The 18,450-nt window shown below is 36.6% G+C and overlaps 3 protein-coding genes across 4 annotated transcripts in view; 1 reads left to right on the plus strand and 2 right to left on the minus strand.

Moving 5' to 3' along the window:
* The window catches only part of LOC105380187 (tyrosine-protein kinase Btk29A), a 32,827-nt gene extending 26,037 nt beyond the window's left edge, over positions 1-6,790 (minus strand). Inside the window, exons 1-2 of one of the 2 annotated variants that reach the window (XM_048624891.1) lie at positions 6,617-6,790; positions 5,700-5,870 (exon numbers count right to left, since the gene is read on the minus strand). In XM_048624891.1, coding sequence (XP_048480848.1) covers positions 5,700-5,870 — 171 coding nt within the window. In that variant the 5' untranslated portion in view covers positions 6,617-6,790. Of the gene's footprint in view, positions 1-3,270; positions 3,347-5,699; positions 5,871-6,616 lie in introns of those variants that run through there. The other variant, XM_048624894.1, reaches the window with a different exon arrangement.
* Positions 6,791-7,533: 743 nt separating this feature from the next.
* LOC105380189 (mediator of RNA polymerase II transcription subunit 7) lies at positions 7,534-8,658 on the plus strand. The gene is made up of 3 exons (XM_011549694.3): positions 7,534-7,819; positions 7,945-8,213; positions 8,373-8,658. Exons 1-3 carry the CDS (start codon positions 7,631-7,633, stop codon positions 8,575-8,577), a joined length of 663 nt encoding a protein of 220 aa, XP_011547996.1. The 5' UTR covers positions 7,534-7,630; the 3' UTR covers positions 8,578-8,658.
* A 524-nt stretch (positions 8,659-9,182) lies between these two features.
* Positions 9,183-12,980, minus strand: LOC105380190 (apoptosis inhibitor 5). The gene is made up of 8 exons (XM_011549695.3): positions 12,754-12,980; positions 12,507-12,668; positions 12,070-12,402; positions 11,623-11,820; positions 11,264-11,458; positions 10,822-11,088; positions 10,544-10,708; positions 9,183-10,269 (listed from the first exon to the last, which is right to left on the minus strand). Exons 1-8 carry the CDS (start codon positions 12,826-12,828, stop codon positions 9,970-9,972), a joined length of 1,695 nt encoding a protein of 564 aa, XP_011547997.2. The 5' UTR covers positions 12,829-12,980; the 3' UTR covers positions 9,183-9,969.
* Positions 12,981-18,450: the final 5,470 nt, after the last annotated feature.

The raw sequence follows: 18,450 nt of genomic DNA on the forward strand, positions 1-18,450 counted from the left end.
GTGGTCAGAACGTGAGAACGGTAGGAAGCGCTTTGTTTGATCATGTAATCCGACATGGAATTTGGAATGGGTATAGGATGAGATATGAGCACCACAATAAATGTTTTTTATCTTATTTGCTTCGTAGTTAATGGACAACTACTAGCAATCAATATTTTCGATTAACTGTTTACAATCAACATAAAATGCACGTACGAATGTATGAATGACCTCATCACTATTTACAATAATAGGAATAAAACGTCGGAAGTTCAGAACAAATTGCAAAGATACGTCTGCTAGTGACATGGATGTGAATAAATGATTCGATCATATGTTCTTAAACGATCGAGAACGGAAATAGTTAGGGAATAAAATTAAAAAACCTAAAAGAAATGAATGATCATGTGGCATGCAGATGATAGGATAAATTTGATAAAAGTGGCATTTATAATTTATAAATTAAAAATGCTCCGCTTAGATTCTGAAAGACGAACCATAGTCTTACTGATTGCCACATGAATGTTCTACGAGCCGAATCTCGACTACAGAGGCTCATTTTGATCAGACATCTGCGCGGGCGTAGAGATTATATAATTATTATTCCCGACGCTATGTGCAGGACAGACTGCTTTACATGGATATCCGTCAACATGGCTAATTTTACTTCGAACATCAGGTGATTAGCGTAAAATGTCCTAACCAAACTTGATAACACAATTATTTTACACAAATTGAGGGGGGGGGGGACACTCAGTGCGAGAACCGGATGTTGAATTCGGGACCTTAGGATGTTCAAGCAGCGTTTTACCACTTTACCACAAATGCAGATAGTTGCTATATTATAATTATGTTAAATAAATAATATTATGTTATGTAAGTACCTGCCTACTTTGTACGACAGGATATGAGAGATACCTAACATAATTTATACAAAGATGTATGCCAGTTTATAACGGACGTATCCGATATCGATACAGTTACAAGTCAATATCGGGATCAGTTGGTACCGATAATATATCGCTTACGGTATGGCAATAAAACTGCTAAAAGCATTTCCTAGCGGGGTGGCAGCGCCGATAACAGGAACTCGGTTTATAGCAATTTCCACTTGCCACGGCGACCTGACTCCCGATGGATTATTCCGAGTTTCCGACCATCATATTGCCGGAAGATAAAGCTTCCAAATGGTTTGTATTTCAGTGTTGCTAACAATCTCATATCTAAAAAATATATATCATGATACAGAAAAAAAAAGTTTTAAAAAGTCGCTACCTAATGATACTCTGCTGATATAATAATAATGAAATTCTACAAAATGGCACAAGAAACAGATAAGATCTAAAGGGTACCAATTCATAATCGGCTAAGTTACTATTCCCAAGGTACCTATAATTAATCAATGAATGTTATATACTTACCATAGTAGAAATGATGGTAATTGAATAAAGTTTTAGGTTCATTTAGCCGGAGAAGCGGGCGCAACAAATTGAAGCCGTGCAGAAATCTAATTTGACGATTCTGAACAACTGTCTCAGCGGAATGACTTTCGGTAACTCAGTTTCAACTCGAAAAATAACGAAGGGCCTTCTAGGAAAATTATGAAAAGTTGTATTTAACTTCATAAACTTAAGATTTCAGAGTCTGAATCCAGGCCAGGTTTCATCATTATCAGCCCGTATCTGCCCACTGCTGGGTATAAGCCTCTTCCCTATCACGCCACCTCTTCCGAGAGGCCAGGTTTAGCGAAATGTAAACAGGATAATTATGGATATTGAATTTCATAGGATTGGTTGGCATAATATTTTAGCATTTGTTCACATGAATTCCAAAAACAATAATGATATAGCTCAAAGCACAATAACGATCTAAAGATGTAATCTAGACTCAGAAGCTCTACTTACATGACTGTATTTTAAAGTTACTGAAGCGAATAATAAAGTCTGAGGCACAATGAGAACAAAGCCAGGGTGGGCTGAAGGTTCAAACTGAATCCAACAACGAAAGCCTACACAAAGACCTGCGACATAATGAATACCTCTAGAATATAATAAAGGAAACTTGTCCCATATCAGAGCTACTACATATTATATTGGAAGTTGCTACAGCGACATGATTGAAATCTGCCTCACAAAAGCTCGGCCGCTCATGCCCCAACACGATAACCAATGTTAGCTAACTAAATTATACAACGCTTAGGGGTCTGATGTGTACATAAAGGGATCCTACAAGAGAAGGTATTCTGTGTAAACATCACTGATTTGAATCTGATTTGGGAATATGTATTTGTGTTTCTGCGCTATTGGATTCAAATATCGTTGAGCGAACGTTTTTCCAACAATATCTGTTATCAAAAATGTAGTTTAAAATCGCAATAAAAATAACACGCTGAACACACATATGGTTAGAATAATTGATTAAATCAAGCGTGAAACACACGGAAACTTGAACAGTCATCGAGATGATCGCCGCCCGATAACACTTCGCACCCTCGGCGAGACGTATTTTGATTACAAAACAAAATCTCGCACCCCAAGCCCCTCGAGACAAATATGTTCGTGCAAACAGAGCAGCCACATTCATAGAGGCATTATGAAAAAGCCCTCAAAGAGTTTTAAAAGGAGTGCAGCCTTTTCAGACAATTAGTCTCACTTTTTCTCGGCGCGGTGTCGCGAGAGCCCTCCATTAAAATTGTTCACATAACGAACGACCGCACGAGGCCCCTGCTCGTGCCTCGTGACTGCAAATACATCAGAGGGCTACGGTTTACTACACAAGGGGTGCGATTTTAACAACACCTAATTACAAATATTGCGTTCCGTCCGAGTGAAACGAGCCATAGTGTCGATATCTTTTAAATGAATAGCGCCCGAAAGAACGTTTAAAGAGGACAATTCTCGTTGCACAATCTCGATAATGAATCGACTCTATCGGAAAACGTTTCATGAGGAAATGATCGACATTATCGCCGGCTAGCCGATCGATTTGACAGATTGAACGACAACATAGAACATAAATAGCCCATCAAAACATCTACAACGGCTCACATGAACCAAATAACTTGATCAATTAAAACTAAAAAAACATGTCCATTTCGGAGGTACAGAATTTGCGTAGGTAGTCACTGAAAAAGGAATGCGCACAATTCCGGCGATCTCGGTTCGGTGAACCAAATTAGATATTTTCATCGCTTGTTTAATTTTATTATTTACTGTCCAAGCTAAGCAATTAAATTAAAATCTGTTGGTATTTTCTTTCATACATAAATAAGGATATAAAGTGTGAATTTACCAGTAATATACCAGGAGTGCAGAGGCGCGCAGTGGGTAGCGGGTGCCGGCGAGGAACTGCCGCCGGGCCACAGACACACCCTATTCGCGCATGCGCCTAATCCCTAACCCCCGCAGGCCGCCCTTACACCAACATCACCCCTGACTCTATCCTCCTCTCGCACTAATTAAGCGAAGAGTCCAGAATCAGCCTGAACGCGTGGGAGGCATTCACGTATTACCGAATCCAGGAAACGTTCGCCAACATCCGTCTATCAGTGTCAACTCGTGTGATAGCGCTCATATACGTAGATCTAGAGTAGGTACCTAGGTACAACGCTAATACAGGATGCAGAATCTAAAACGTCACTAACAGGATGTGCAATATTGTAGTATAAGATACCATGAGATTAACTAACAAGTAAGAACCAACGCAATGTTATTATTTAATTAGAATAGCGACGAATGCAAATCGAAAAGATCCTTACAAACAGTAGTTATTTTGATGGAATGTTATGTAGACCTACCACATGAACTGCATTCATGTATAGGTCAAGTGCAATGATGACCTGCCTAGCGGCAAGATTAGTGATTGAATTATAATTAAATTAATTATGTAATAAGAATGACTTTGGATGCGCTTGATGAGCGTGCACAGGCAGACACTCGCAATAGTAAAAAGTTATCTAGACATTTTATTTCAATTCTTGCTGGATTAGTTAACATTATTAACGATATTACTCATAGGTGCATAAGGAAAGTAACTACGATCAGAGAGCTACTTCGTCATAACTGAACCTGCTTGCACCGTCCACACCATGTATTCCCGTTATCGATGACTAATCTTTGGGGCTACCTTTAGTAGCGATTCTTCATCAAAATTTACATAACGTATCCTTTATAGGCAATCACTTCTAATCTTTGGATGCAGTTTTATTTTATTTTAAACATAAATAAAGGTAGTTTACATCCAGGGCCCGAATTAATTTTCCATCCTACGTAATATTAGGGTATGATATAATAACATTACGATACTAAGATTTTACGTTAGTCCAAAAAATAAAACCTCAAGTCTGCTTAATAATAATTCAAATTCAACCTCTTCAACTTGAGAACCCTCCGTATAATTATTCAACCTCCTTGTTCCGGTCGGCGGGCGACGCACTACTCTATGGTCGGCACATTTTTTTGTCGTTCCCGGCCGGGAACCGAACGATGGAATGTTATTTATTTGCATTTTTGAATGATGACTAAGAGCTACATGCAAGAGAAATGCTACATGAATGTGGTTAATTTATTACTCGTTTGTCACCAGTTAACTACTTTTGAATCAGATTAAGTTTATTAGAAGATTTTTTTTCTTTTTTTCACGCTGATTATTTAGCAAAGACGATAGGGCCTTGCATGGTATAAATAAACATAGCCATAAACAGTTAATAATGCAATAGGTATATAAATCCAACCTTATCCTATTTGGTGCAAAAAGTATTTAAATATTGTAGTCTACGTACTCGTACCTAGCCAAGCCTTATTAAGGGTAATCGTAAACATTTTTCCCCGAATTACCGCCGGAAAACAATTGAAGGCGTTGGAAAGATCGCGCACATTAAACTTTGTAAAATATAGCATGGGTCCTATGGCGTTTGGTTGACGGATTCTTTTGCCTGGTGCATAAAGTTGAAGTTTAAATGAATTACTAATAAAATTTATGAGTTTCACAACTGTCCTAGGGCTCTAGCTATATTTTTCTCTTACTTTTTTAGTATAGATAGACTCAAAAAAACTACGGGAATGTGTTTTTAAATGGAAGATTTCATACTACAAAATAAAATAAAGTTAGAAAAAGTTAAGTATAATAGATGCAATGTAGCAGCTACATTAAAATTATCGTAATCGAATCAGGCAGGCAATAAAAGCCACACCATCACAAATCATGCAGTAAAATATTTAAAAAATTAGTTCAATTGGATTCAACACCATGAGTCAGAACTCAAAACACTCAGCATAGAGATAAGAAAAGTGTGTTTACTTACTGTTTTATTGTCCACAAGTTATATAGTTAATTCCTTAGCCGCATGAAAAATAGGAAGTAGAGTACACATTACCACTAATGCACTGTTTATTGAGATAATTTGGAAAGCTTTGGATAAATAACTTATTAATAACCTTTTGTAAACCAATATACCTAAGTCCACTACTGGACAAAGGTGTTATGTTTTGTGCCATATTTTAAGTCAATAGGAGAGAAAGTATATGTATAAAATTAATAAAGTATAAAATAGATAAACATTTTGGTAATACAATACATGTCACCAGCCACATCTACTTCTGGACATCTAACTTTACACTCCCATGAAATAAGCAAAACTTCAACCCTAGATATAGACACAGTATCTGAAGTATATAATAAGCTAGCTTGATTGATTATATTTAATTATTTAAAGCCCTTACCTCTCCATCAGTATCATAGTAAATGAGGAACTTCTTAGTGAGTATGAACCAGCGCTCCTTATAGTTCACCGGAGTGAAGCGTTTCTTATTCTGGGATCTCTTCACCATGAACGCTTGGCAAATAACTTCATCTTCACACTCATCTTTCCCAGCCATGGTGCATGTCTTCATCTAAATAATACAGAATACCAGATTAATTAATTTTTTCAATAGGTATTCAGCCTGCATTTATGGAAAAAAAATACTGTTATTTCTATCTTTGAAATTTAGTCCACCAACTAAAACCTATACAACAGACTATTTTTGAGTGAGAACTGCATAAAAATAACAAGCATGGTAAGTCTATTAAGATATGGCTTTCCCTTGTAAGAAAAACCTAGGCCTTGTAATAATTTACTCTCTGATGGGGTACGCAGATGAGCATTGCTGTGATGAAATACAGACATTTCATTTTATTTTAGCTCTGAGTTTTTTGTGTATTTATGTTACTTTTGTAATCATAATCTCAATAAAATTATAGGTCCTGCTGCCTACTTATTTAATCAATTTTTTTTGTCTGAAAAATATACACCTTACACAACCCCATACCTTTATCAAATAGTTGGTCTATATATTATATTCCTGAAATCATAAATTATTGAGGAACCTGTAAGATGCATTCCGAAATGTAATTTTAAAAAGATAAAAATAATTTTGATAAGTTTCCAAAGATTTGTCTTCTTTACTTGGTAGGTACTTCACAGGAGTGATAATATTACCTATTCGAATGAATTTATAACTACTTATATTGTTGGTACGAAGGGGTACCAGCAGTTCACCTACAATAATCCTTCTTTGTCCAAAATAAGTCCTGATGAAACAAACGAGTCGACAGCAGCCGGCTAGACTAGTTTGAAACAGTATTTTTATTTACAAACCTGTCGTCATTAGAAGCACATAACGTAATTTGATTTAAGGACACAACGATATTCCAAATCGGTTGATGAGTAAATAATTATTAAGTGGAAAAATAATTCACATGAAAACTTTACACACACAACACACGAGTAAAAACTTGTTTCGTTTCGTTCGTTTGACTTTTGTCTAAAAAAACAACCAACAAAATCCTCTTGTCCGAAAACGTCTGTGTTTTTTATTATCTGTGAACGTTCTGTTCTCAGAATACGTATAACATTTGTCTCAAGGAACATAAAGTAAGGTATACAAACTTTACTAACTTATTTTCATGAAAATCAATAATGTGAATTTTATTTTTAGTTAGGTAGGTATTTACTTTAAGGCGTTATTATACGCAGAACGCTTGGAATCTAGAAGCAGGTAATCTAAAAATCGCTATATTTTATTAAAGGACAAATCCGTTAAAAAGCCATAAATAATAATAATAATAATAAAAAGCCATAACCAAACAGTAACTATTTTATTTTAAAAATTTAGGCACTTAACTTAGTAACTACCTAACTTAAATAACGGATAATGATAAAAAGTCTTAGCAAAATCGCACATCGCACTCTTTATTGTTAGGACATTATAGTTGGACTGTACCTTCGGCAACTTCTACATGCCAGGCAACAGGGAACACGGAAGTTATGATTTTTTATCCACTGACGGCGCTAGTTCTGCATAGCGTATAATAGCGCCTTAATAAGTACCTAGTTTGGTAAATAAGTTAAAATGAAATACCGATTGATAATCTTTTTGGAACAGATTTGTGCTAAATAGATGGATTGAATATCGATTTAAATATTTGCATAGGTGCCATTTCTGTTTTCATTACTTCACAGAGTTTTACTCTGTGAATTCAAAAACTTATTCTGAGAAACTGACATATTTTGGTCTGTGATTGCAATGCAAATGGCGCAGCGAAACGAAAGTTGACCAAGTTGTGTTGTGATTCTTTTATTTGCATAAGTTGCTAAATTTCAACAATAATAATGTCTTCAGACACGGCTCAAGTCAGCTCCTTACCCTTGCCCCCAAAGCAATACATAAACTTTTATACAGATGAAAATGTACGACGAAATAGAGCACCTTTACCACCACGTCCGATTCATGATACATATTCCATGTTTGGAAATACATTCAACGCCGATGATACTATTATTCGATCATTAGAGAGTCAGGTAAAGTGTTGTGATTATTTAAATGTCCTTAGATGTTCCACCAACCATATCTATAATTTTTTTATGCCAGTCGGTAATCAATGGAAAAGGTACATTTTGTGTTACAAAAACTCCTTTTATTTCAGGGCTTTCGTAGATTATATCCTATGCATTTTGAAAGAAGACGTGAACTGAAGAAACTAAACCATTCACTATTGGTGAATTTCCTGGATTTGCTTGATTTACTGGTGCACTGCCCAGACTCACCTAAAAGAGCTGAGAAAGTTGAAGATCTTAGTTTGTTATTTATACACATACATCATCTTCTCAACGAATTCAGGCCTCATCAGGCAAGAGAAACATTGAGAGTCATGATGGAATTGCAGAAACGCCAAAGAGTTGAAACTGCCATGAGGTATGAAGGCATTATAAAATATTTTAAATCAAACCATGCACCCGATAGTGCTCTGCAGAATTTCTCAATTGGTTTCCTCTTGCCTCACTTAAAAAACTAAAAGTTTCATAGATTTTCTTTCTGCTTTTATTTAATACAATGATTGTCTTCTAATTTCAGGTTCCAAAAACATCTTGAAAAAGTTCAGGATATCTTGCAAGGGGCACTACAACATTTGCCAGATCAAAATGAGATAGATTCAAAGTTTCTAGTTCCTACTGAAATACTAGAACACATGGACACCAGTCAGAGTGAAAGTGCTAATGCTGATCCCTGCTATGAACTGGATCGGATCATGTGTAATGTTATTGATAATATGAGATGAAATATTTAACTAATAAGATTAATGTCCTAAGAATTTTATTTAATTTTTGTGCTAGTAAAATTATATTTAACCTGATTTAAATGTATGTCTTTAATTTATCATCTACATCAGTCACACTCAATCTCAAGATTTATTATTAATCTTCCTATTACTGGTACTAGTTATTATTCTTTTACTACCTATAAGCTGTGTTGTCTGACATAGGTGATAGATTATTGCCCAATCATTCAAAATTTATTTACCCCAAGAAATACTTACCACAATGCCTACGAGAAGATTCAGCCAATCCATAATGTCAGTCTTAGCACCTATTTTACAATGTCAGGATAAATGGGCAGCCAGCGAATATCAGTCTTTGGGAAGCGACAGCCACTATTCTGACTGGCTAATATTTTCACCATTTTGTGACAAACTCTAAATTGCTTGTGTATGCCCACCAACACACTAAGAAGAAGGGTAAAGTTCCTATTCCTATATCTGATAAAATATCCTAAATATATTATTCTTGGTATTCGCTTATTGTGGTATGCATGTTTATTTAAATCTTTTACTAAAGACTGTGATACATAAAACTAGAGCGAAAGGTAAAATAATACACAAATTGATAAGAATTATTAATGTTTATTGAAGAGAAAGTCACACAATGGAATACGAGATTTTAATGTTGATATCTGCCATATCTGAAACACGAACTTAAATGCGCTGCCTTTAGATGATGCAAATCAGGAGCAAGTTGAAATATCTAAATAATATTGCTTACCTATTGGGAGATGTGCAGCCTTTGAATCTTCCTCTTGACTTGTACTATTATTATATCCTAGAGATATATTACTTACTCGTCGTGGATCACTGCGAGAAATCTACAGGACCTTCTGCACCATCATGAAAATATCAGCTACGAATATTCCTAACCTAGGTTCATATAAAATCATCCTGCAATTATATGCATTAATTCTAAATATATGACTATGGATACTTTCTAAAAGTATATTTACAGTATTGTAAATTAAACAAAACCTTAGGTATATATCTTACCATGTTGCACAGGAAAACTCAGTCCGTTCCGACATACTGTAAAAGAAACACAAAACTTCGAGACTGTAACGAAAAAAAAAAACACAACGTTGACCTTCCTCAGCATCAGATTACGACCGACCGAAATCAACAAGGAACAGAAGATATAATAACAACAATTACAAGGATTTGGGATAGGATGGTTTGGATTGGGAAATAATATTTGAATAAGATGCCCTTCAGCCCATCAAGCATCATCACCACTAGCTTAAATCGTGTGATGTCTGTGTAGTCATTTAAATATCTTTAGGGCATACTCGGGCTTTGTCAGGGTCTTAGCTGTCTTTGCCATTTGTCTGGTTGTCTGCTTTGTCATATTTAGTAGTTGTTTCGCCTTTTGAATGGGGCGTTTCCTCGTCTGTATCCGCCGCCACCGCGGTATCGGCCACCATTTCCGGAGTACCGTGCACCACCGCCGCCACCTGTGTTTCCGTTGCCCGTCAGCCTCGAGCTATACTTGCCAGAAGGAGGCGTGTACATCTTTACGTTCTTGTCTCCAGGGCGCGCGCGTTTCTCAGGCGATGACTTCTCTTCTCCGTTGTCGAATTTGATGGGCTGGTGGCGCTTCTGACCGGCTACTTGGCTCTCTTTCTCTTCGGATTTTGGAGATGGCTTTTCCTGTAAAGAGAATACATGAAATTTTTGAAATTTATATTTTACCAAATATTGATGGCTATGCTAGAGACATAAATTTTAATTTTTGAGCTTCCAAACTCCTTCATTTCTTTATTTAAAATTCAAATGTTCACGTAAATCTCATTTTTCGCTAGCGAAAATTTTATAGTTTGACAGTGTTAAAATTTGAATTTCTGCCTTCAGAATCGACATCATTGATTATTTTATTTATGATTGAAAAATACGCAAATTGCATGTGTGATAATGTGATAAATACCTTGATTTCAGCCCTTTTCACTTGGAATGAGAGTTCCACTTTGCTCTTGAAGCTGGGGGGTGTCCTGAATATGTCTCTAATCAGAGTGTTAATGTTGGAAGTTGTTTTCAACGCTGCAACCTTCAATTTATTCTCTTCTGAGTTGGCATTGTCACCTTTCTTACCCTGTAAATAGAGACACAGTCATAAAGTATCTGAGAATTATATTCCAACAGTAAACAATAGGTACTTATCTCATTATTTCTCACGAATCTTGCATATTAAACTAATCAACTAACCTGGGTCACTTCCTTCAACTTCTTAATATATCCTTGAGTGAGGCTAGCAGTGTACTGGAGCCGGATGCGGAGCGCCTTCAGCCTCGCGCTATCTGCCGCCAGGGCTTCTGGAACCTTCCTGCACAGCGAGTGGAGGGCAAACAACGCACACTCTACGTGAGAGAACTGCAGCGATGGTGTCGCTTTCGATTCATCGGGCTTGGCTTCCTCTGACTCCTCAGCTTTCTTCACTTCTTCAGTCACTATCGGGGCCTCTGGCAGGTAGGTCTGTTAAGGTTTAAGGTTTTGTATTAGAAGTGTTTGTGTGGTAATGGGAGTAACACTTTTATGATTACTTATGAACCACTTAGAGAATGCGCATTTGCCATTTACAGCTTCCTCACAATAGTCAATCATTGCCATAAATAATAAATTATGGAATAAGTATGAAATTCATTATTACCATTAGTAAGTCATAAACTGTGTCAATCTTCTCTTGCGCCTTCTCAAGCTCCCCACAATGTTCAGAAACTTCAGCAAATATTTTCAGCAGTTCCAGTTTACAGTCAGCACTGCCCTCCGGGGACGCAATGTCTTTCCAGCGAGGAAGAACATGCTCACAGAAGAAGTTTACAAACTGCGTTGACTCTACCTGGGCCTGTAAATACAAATAACTGTTAGTTGAACAAAAACATGGATATACTATTATAATACATATACATGGCATAAACATATTTTGTTTATGATTAAGTACTTTTACAATTCAAACGAAACAAGGTACGAAACGAAGTCTTAGCTCTGTTAAACATAGTCACAACTTACGGAGAACAAAGGCAGGGCGTACATGGAGCACTGCAGTATTCGGTCCACATACTCGGGGTCCTCGGGCTGCCAGTCATCGGGGGAGAATGCTATGGCCCCCACCAGCTGTACTAGCTCCTTCTTGCCCGCAGGAGTCTTGCCCAGTCTGGACCAAGTCAGCAAGTCCATTATGTGCTCAAATTCTTCCGCAACTACATCCTACAAACAATGGATGACCACAATTTGTTAATAATAGTTGATTTAAGAGAGAGTTTAATGAAAAAGAACTTGTAGTTTGGTCTTTAAGTTCCAGAAGAAAGACTAATAGTACCAAGCCCACCAGCTAACACAGGCAAATGGTGAGGAAGAATATATTATTATGTCTCTGTATATGTATATCTATACGAAGGAAGTGAGTATTATTTGTAATTAAATTGCTAATAGGTACATGAAATACAAAAAACATACCTCCAAAATTTTCTTACACTCAGCAATAATAAGATCTTCAGCTTCCTTGTTGATGACTTCTCTCCCTACTTGCTTAACTTTTGTGGCCAAAAACTTGATACATCTCTCTCTTACTACTTCATTGTCAGTGCTTTGGTGTATTTGAGAAAATAGCCCAGTCAGAGTTCCTTTAGGGTCACTTTTTAGGATACCGAGTAGGGAATTTGTGACCATGGTGATTTCTGTGGCATCTTCCGACTGCAGCAGTTGTGCAAGTATATCAGAAATACGTTGAGTATGTTCTTTATGGTCCTTACATAGGGATGGTAAATCTTTTATAGCTTGTTTCCTAATCTGAAATTAAAAAAGGTACCTAATTAGTATAAAATAATGTACTTACATGATGGCAAAGAATAGTAATGATGTACCATTAGTAAGTAATAATTAAATATACATACCGCCACATCATCATCTTCGCAGAGGTCAAATTGGGCTTCTAGAGCTTGTTCCGCAAGATTGGGAAAGCTGTTGAAGAATTTAGCAATGAACTGTGACGCCAAACGTTTCTCTTTATCTGAGCCCTTAACCGCAGCTAATATCTCCAAGTATTCCTTTTCATGCTGAAATAGTTACAAAAATAAATAATAAGGATGTTTAATTTGTAAAATTTGATAATTTCGAATACAAATTCTTTCAAAATCATACCTTCGCTATGTCATCTTTGGCGTCGGCCAATATTCCGTAATTCTGGTACAACTTCTCTATATTATCAGCAGACATGGTGATAACTTCCAATTTTATTATGAATTTAAAATAATACTATGTACGTTTCTCTAAATAGATTTAGATAGCACGAAATAGATTCAAATTAAAAATATTTTTAGGTTAGATTTAGAAATAAAATAACGCGCGCGCCATTAGCAATTGAACGAATGAAACGAAAACGAATGAAAATATTTAATCTGTGTTTTGTTTGAATGAACTAAATACGAAAGGGATGGGATACCGTTCATTATCGGTTAGTCGAAACGTAAAATTTGCCCGTTACTATTCTGAGTTCTGTATGGATTATGTTGTTGACTTGACTTAACAAGTAAAGAATTGGATTTTATTTAGGATAATATTATAATGGAACCATACAAGTAAATAAAGTAATTAATGAATGGAATCTAATGAAATAAAACTTACAATAATATGCCCGAACTTATTATTATTTTGAGTTTTGTCGGGGGTTGCCAACTTAGGGGTTTATTATTCCCCAGAAATATTTTTTTTATCGCGGATATAACATTCCCTCTGTCCTTTTCGTTAAAGAAGTAGTTGGTAATCCTTGCCCATTGTCTGTCTTGAACATTCTACCTTACCTATATGATCATGATCAGTCTTGACAAAACTTAAGTTGGATCTCTATACATTTCATGCTGAATTTTCACCATAGCGTGTTTGTGTTAATGTCGTCTTCCACTTGTGCCACATTGCGGCGGCCATTAAGTTAATTTTATCGCAAATAGCTACTGTATGTACCTATCTAAGTAATTTACACAATGTGATGAAACAGCAACATGCAGAGGTCCAAATCTCAACTCTATTCAATGAAGTTGAACACAACTCTTTGCCCTTAGAAACGGCCTATCATCCGGTTAAAGTACCTAATGGTAGGTAGTGTAGTAAGTACTTACCTATGCACTTCATACTTAGTTAGGTTTTTCTATGAAATAAAAACTCCACAATTTTTGGAAAAAGGAGGTTGCAAAAGTGGTAGCCGAAAGACTGAATACAAAGTCCTTGGACTGAACTGACTGAACATCTTTTTTAAACGAGTCTTGAAAACACGCGAATAAACATACTCCTCTGAAAAGTCACGTGACCAACTTTTCAAAACAGAACTTGTAAAAAAGCCAAGTCTCGTCAATCAAACGTAAAAAGTTCTGAGACGTAATAATACCAAGTCGGTTTATTTATATTGAGCTCTACTTAAAGGGCGAGAAGGATGTCCAATGCTGCTTACAAGACACGATGCGAGATTTGCGAGAAGCATAGGTACATACCTAATATACTCTGCACTGACGAGAAAATTCACCACTGTCGAAAAAAAAACAACGGTTTAAACAATCAGCTTCAATTTTGCCATAGTCGGTTAGATCGTAACCAGGCACATCAATTAAACGTCATCTCCATCCTACTAAATTCTTGACGATGTGTCAAAAGTCAACCAATAATGCCTGGTTATGCTCTAACCGACTATGGCAAAATTGAAGCTGATTGTTTAAACCGTTGTTTTTTTTTCGACAGTGGTGAATTTTCTCGTCAGTGCAGAGTATATTAGGTATGTACCTATTTTTCTCGCAAATCTCGCATCGTGTCTTGTAAGCAGCACTAAAGCTTATAGATAAGGCTTAGGTATGCCAAAAGCACCTATTATATAGGATTCTATGTTCCATCTTCAACACGGGATGTGTCGCTTGCTCATCATCCAGGCTGATGGTATGGTATGGGTTCTATATATGAAAGTCACTCCGCGCCATTTCAGCTAAAAAAAAACCCAAGGTAAAAGAAAAAAAAAACGGCAAAGAGCGTGTCGGACACGCATATGAAAGGATTCCGTAGCCAAGAATGATCTTCTTTAAATGGTTATTCTTTATGGAAAATTCGACTGGAAAAGATTCGTGCTGAGATTGATGACTAACTGAACTGTATATAACCTTAATGATCCCAATTTTCTGAATTACACAGAAATAGTTAGTAAATGTTATTAGGTATGAGTCAATTGACCAACTCTTTAGAATTTCATTTACGGGAAGAGATACCTACCTATCTCTAAAACCACTAAACTCAAAATGTCTCCATAAAGTCACAGGAATAATCTTAGCTGAAACAAGGTTGTACCTAAGTAGGTATACTTACATAATAAGTGTTTAAAACAGACAGAGATGGTCAAGTTGATTGTATTTACAAATTACTACAGTAAGGTCTTCGACAAAACTGATCACTCAATACTTCTTAGTAAATTATTGAAGACGGGAATTTCTTTAGATAATTCGAGTTTTCATAAAAATTTAACGTGGGATGTCCTTCTGTCCGCAGGACAGGCAGCCGGTAGTGGCTGGATGAGGAAGGCCGAGGACCGAGTGTTGTGACGTTCCTTGGGAGAGGCCTATGTCCAGCTGTGGATGATTATATACCGGCTGATGATGATGATGGAAAGAATTAATAAATAGACCATGTCGTGTCACCGAGTACCAGTGAAATTGTTGATGGTAAGTTAATGACGAACAGGCCCTTTATGGATAGATAGAACACCTTCTACGTACTATAATCTAGCACGTCTACATTTTACGTATTATTACCATTATTACGTGGAGATGTATTGAATTTAGCACTAATTACTTCGTAAATGTTATTCCATTTCACATCGCGAATGCCCCTCTCTGGGCATTTCAGGTTGGATGGATCAAGCAAATTCGAACGATGGGTTAGTTGGTAGGTATAGGTAAGTAATATAGTATGTTTTTTTAGTTAAATTGGATTTCGTATGAAGAATTTCAGTAAGTAGGTAGATTGAGAATGATAGACTGCTGATCCAGTCGGTGGTTTTATATACTTACACAATTCATGTTACTTGGCCTTGTTCCTTATCGGCCACACACTACCCTATTATGTTACTTATTACTACGGGTTGTGCCCGTGAATGATTTAGAAAAATGTTGAAGCAGATGTTTTAGTTTCTTGTCTATTGTTCCAATGTTTTGCTTTAGTTTTGTTAATCAGCTCATCATTGTTATGTAAGCAGGTAAACCTAGGTAGGTACTTGCCTAAATATGCAGCTTTTTTGCCTACCTGACCTTATCCTTATCACAGTGCTCATCTTCTATGTTGTAAAGGCATTTTTTAAAATTCCAGTTCTTACCTAAAGGTATACTTAAAATAAATACCTGAATTCTGAACAGTAAAACTCAGCATGGAATTCAGGTATTTATCTTACTCACGTAAAGATTGGGTGTAACTCGGAGTTCCTTATGTACCTATACCTACATCATATTATTATAGGTATTAGTTAAGAAGTAAAAAAAAAACGTTCAGGAGGGGCATGGGGGTATAATTAGGCCTGGCCAATTTGGTCACCTCAATCCCATAAATAGCGAGAACGCGAATTATATGCTAAGTGAAAGGAGTTGAAACGAAATGTTATGGTTATACATATATTTAGATACTCAACGAACTCGTATCTTAACACCTGAAAGGCACCTACATGGCTACGCTACGTCACTATCGACATGATAATTCCTGTATTATTATTTGCATTGTAATATCTGACAGCACTGTAACTGTTATAAATTATGTTATCTTATAAAATAAATATTTTTAAATGATAATATTCTAAGTATGTATCTAGGTATAGTAGGTGGAATAGACTGAACTAGGTGATCTTAAAGGATGATTCTGAGAGGAACGACGATCAATTTAGATAAGTACCTACCTACATTAATTTATTAATTCTTTTATTGCACAATTTACAGAAGTACAATCAGACGGACTTCGATGCTAATAGAATGTTCTGCCTGTAGGAGGTATAAAGAGTGGAAAGTACGTGTGTGAAAAAAACCCAGCCAAGTGCGAGCTGGACTCGCGCACTGAGTGTTCCATACTTACAAGTATATTTACCTGAGATAGTTTTATGTACCTAACCTACTACATCCGTGAATTTTTTCATATTCATCCGCTCTCTTCGTGTATGGGCGGTTTTTTGTTCAATGTTTTATTTTACTACTTTGTCGGGGCCGTACCTAAATTTGTATATATATGCAAAATAACAGCTTGATACCTTTACCCGTTTCTGAGGAAAATGGTGGTGACAGGCAGATAGACGGACGGACAGCTAAGGGTTCCTTTTTTCCTTTATGTAACTCTAAAAATCGATGTACACTGACTTTATATGAATGTGAAATACAAAAACGACCGAATGGCGTAGTGGTTAGTGACCCTGACTACTGAGCCGATGGTCCCGGGTTCGATTCCCGGCTGGGGCAGATATTTATTTAAACACAGATATTTGTTCTCGGGTCTTGGATGTGCCCGTAAAATGGCAATACCCGCCCCCTATTACATTGGGACTAACATAATACTCTGGCGAAAAGTGGGTGCAGCAATGCACCTCTGCCTACCGCAAGGGAGTACATTAGTACAAGGCGTGAGTGCGTGTTTTTTTTTTTTGAAATACAAAGAGACCTACATCCTAATAATAGAACCTACATCGGTTTCATCGAAGGCAGGCGGAGGCTATGATCACCTTGCATCGTCATTGCATCGTTAATTTTCCAATGTTCAGTGCGGCCGTTTACTCATAAAATTCCCCTCTGTTTTTCAAAGAAAATCTGTCGTATGTACCTATAAGCTGCGTTTTCCCCGTGTCAAAGGTGAGCTGATTGCCTACTGGGAACGCAGCCCTATGGCTGCTAGCCTTCCTGCTAGCAATTCGAATAAAAATATTAACCAATTTTAAATTTAACTATTTTCAAAATGTTTATAGGTAGTAGTACCTACATCTACATACTTATATCTTTGTTTGAATATCAAAAAGATTTATATGTACCTACCTAGGTAAAAATAAACTGTTTATTTAAAAAAAAAGTAAGTAGGTAAATTGTTTAGGTAGGTAATTCCCTGGTTTCAATTTCCATAGTCCAAATCTAAATAAGGTACTTTAAAGTTTTGTCTTTTGAATCGGTTTCAGTTGCTTTTATGTGAATTGAAGAACTAATTTTAAATTGTGAAAACCTACCAGCTTTGCTTGATGATAATTTTAGTACCTACGAGGATACAAGTCATACCTACAAGGCATTAACAGGTTTTAAAAAACAGGGTGTCTCACCCACGTAACCCACGTTAAACTGCACATCCGAAGATGACACAACGCGTCATTCTCATTGTAAACAACTTACTCGTATGTCCTAAAAATTATTAAATACTTTTACGTTTTTACTACTTTAGAGATAAATGTTCGTCACACGATTTTTAAAAAAATGTGTAGTAAAGTAACGATATTATTTTGGTGACACTGACATAACTTAGTTCATTTTCAGCTGTCCTCGGCACCGACACGCAAAGAAGTGCATTATGCAAAACCTTGTCGCATGGACCTAATGCTCTGATAAGTAAAGTGCTAGTAGGTATAGATAGGTAAGTCTGAATTATGTAATGTTCAGATCGTCTGTCGGCGCGCTCCAGTTCCCTGTTCTCCCGCGCCCCCACCTCCACCTGTAATGTTGATACCTGCCTGGAATCACCAAATTATATCCTAAGAGCGACACCACGAATCAAGCTATTAAACCACACGGTCAGACCTCGCGCGGGGACGCTATTACTGCATTCATTATTTTTGTTGTAATTAGGCAAATTAAATGA

Source organism: Plutella xylostella, chromosome 13 (genome assembly GCF_932276165.1).
Source record: "Plutella xylostella chromosome 13, ilPluXylo3.1, whole genome shotgun sequence".
NCBI lineage: Eukaryota > Metazoa > Arthropoda > Insecta > Lepidoptera > Plutellidae > Plutella > Plutella xylostella.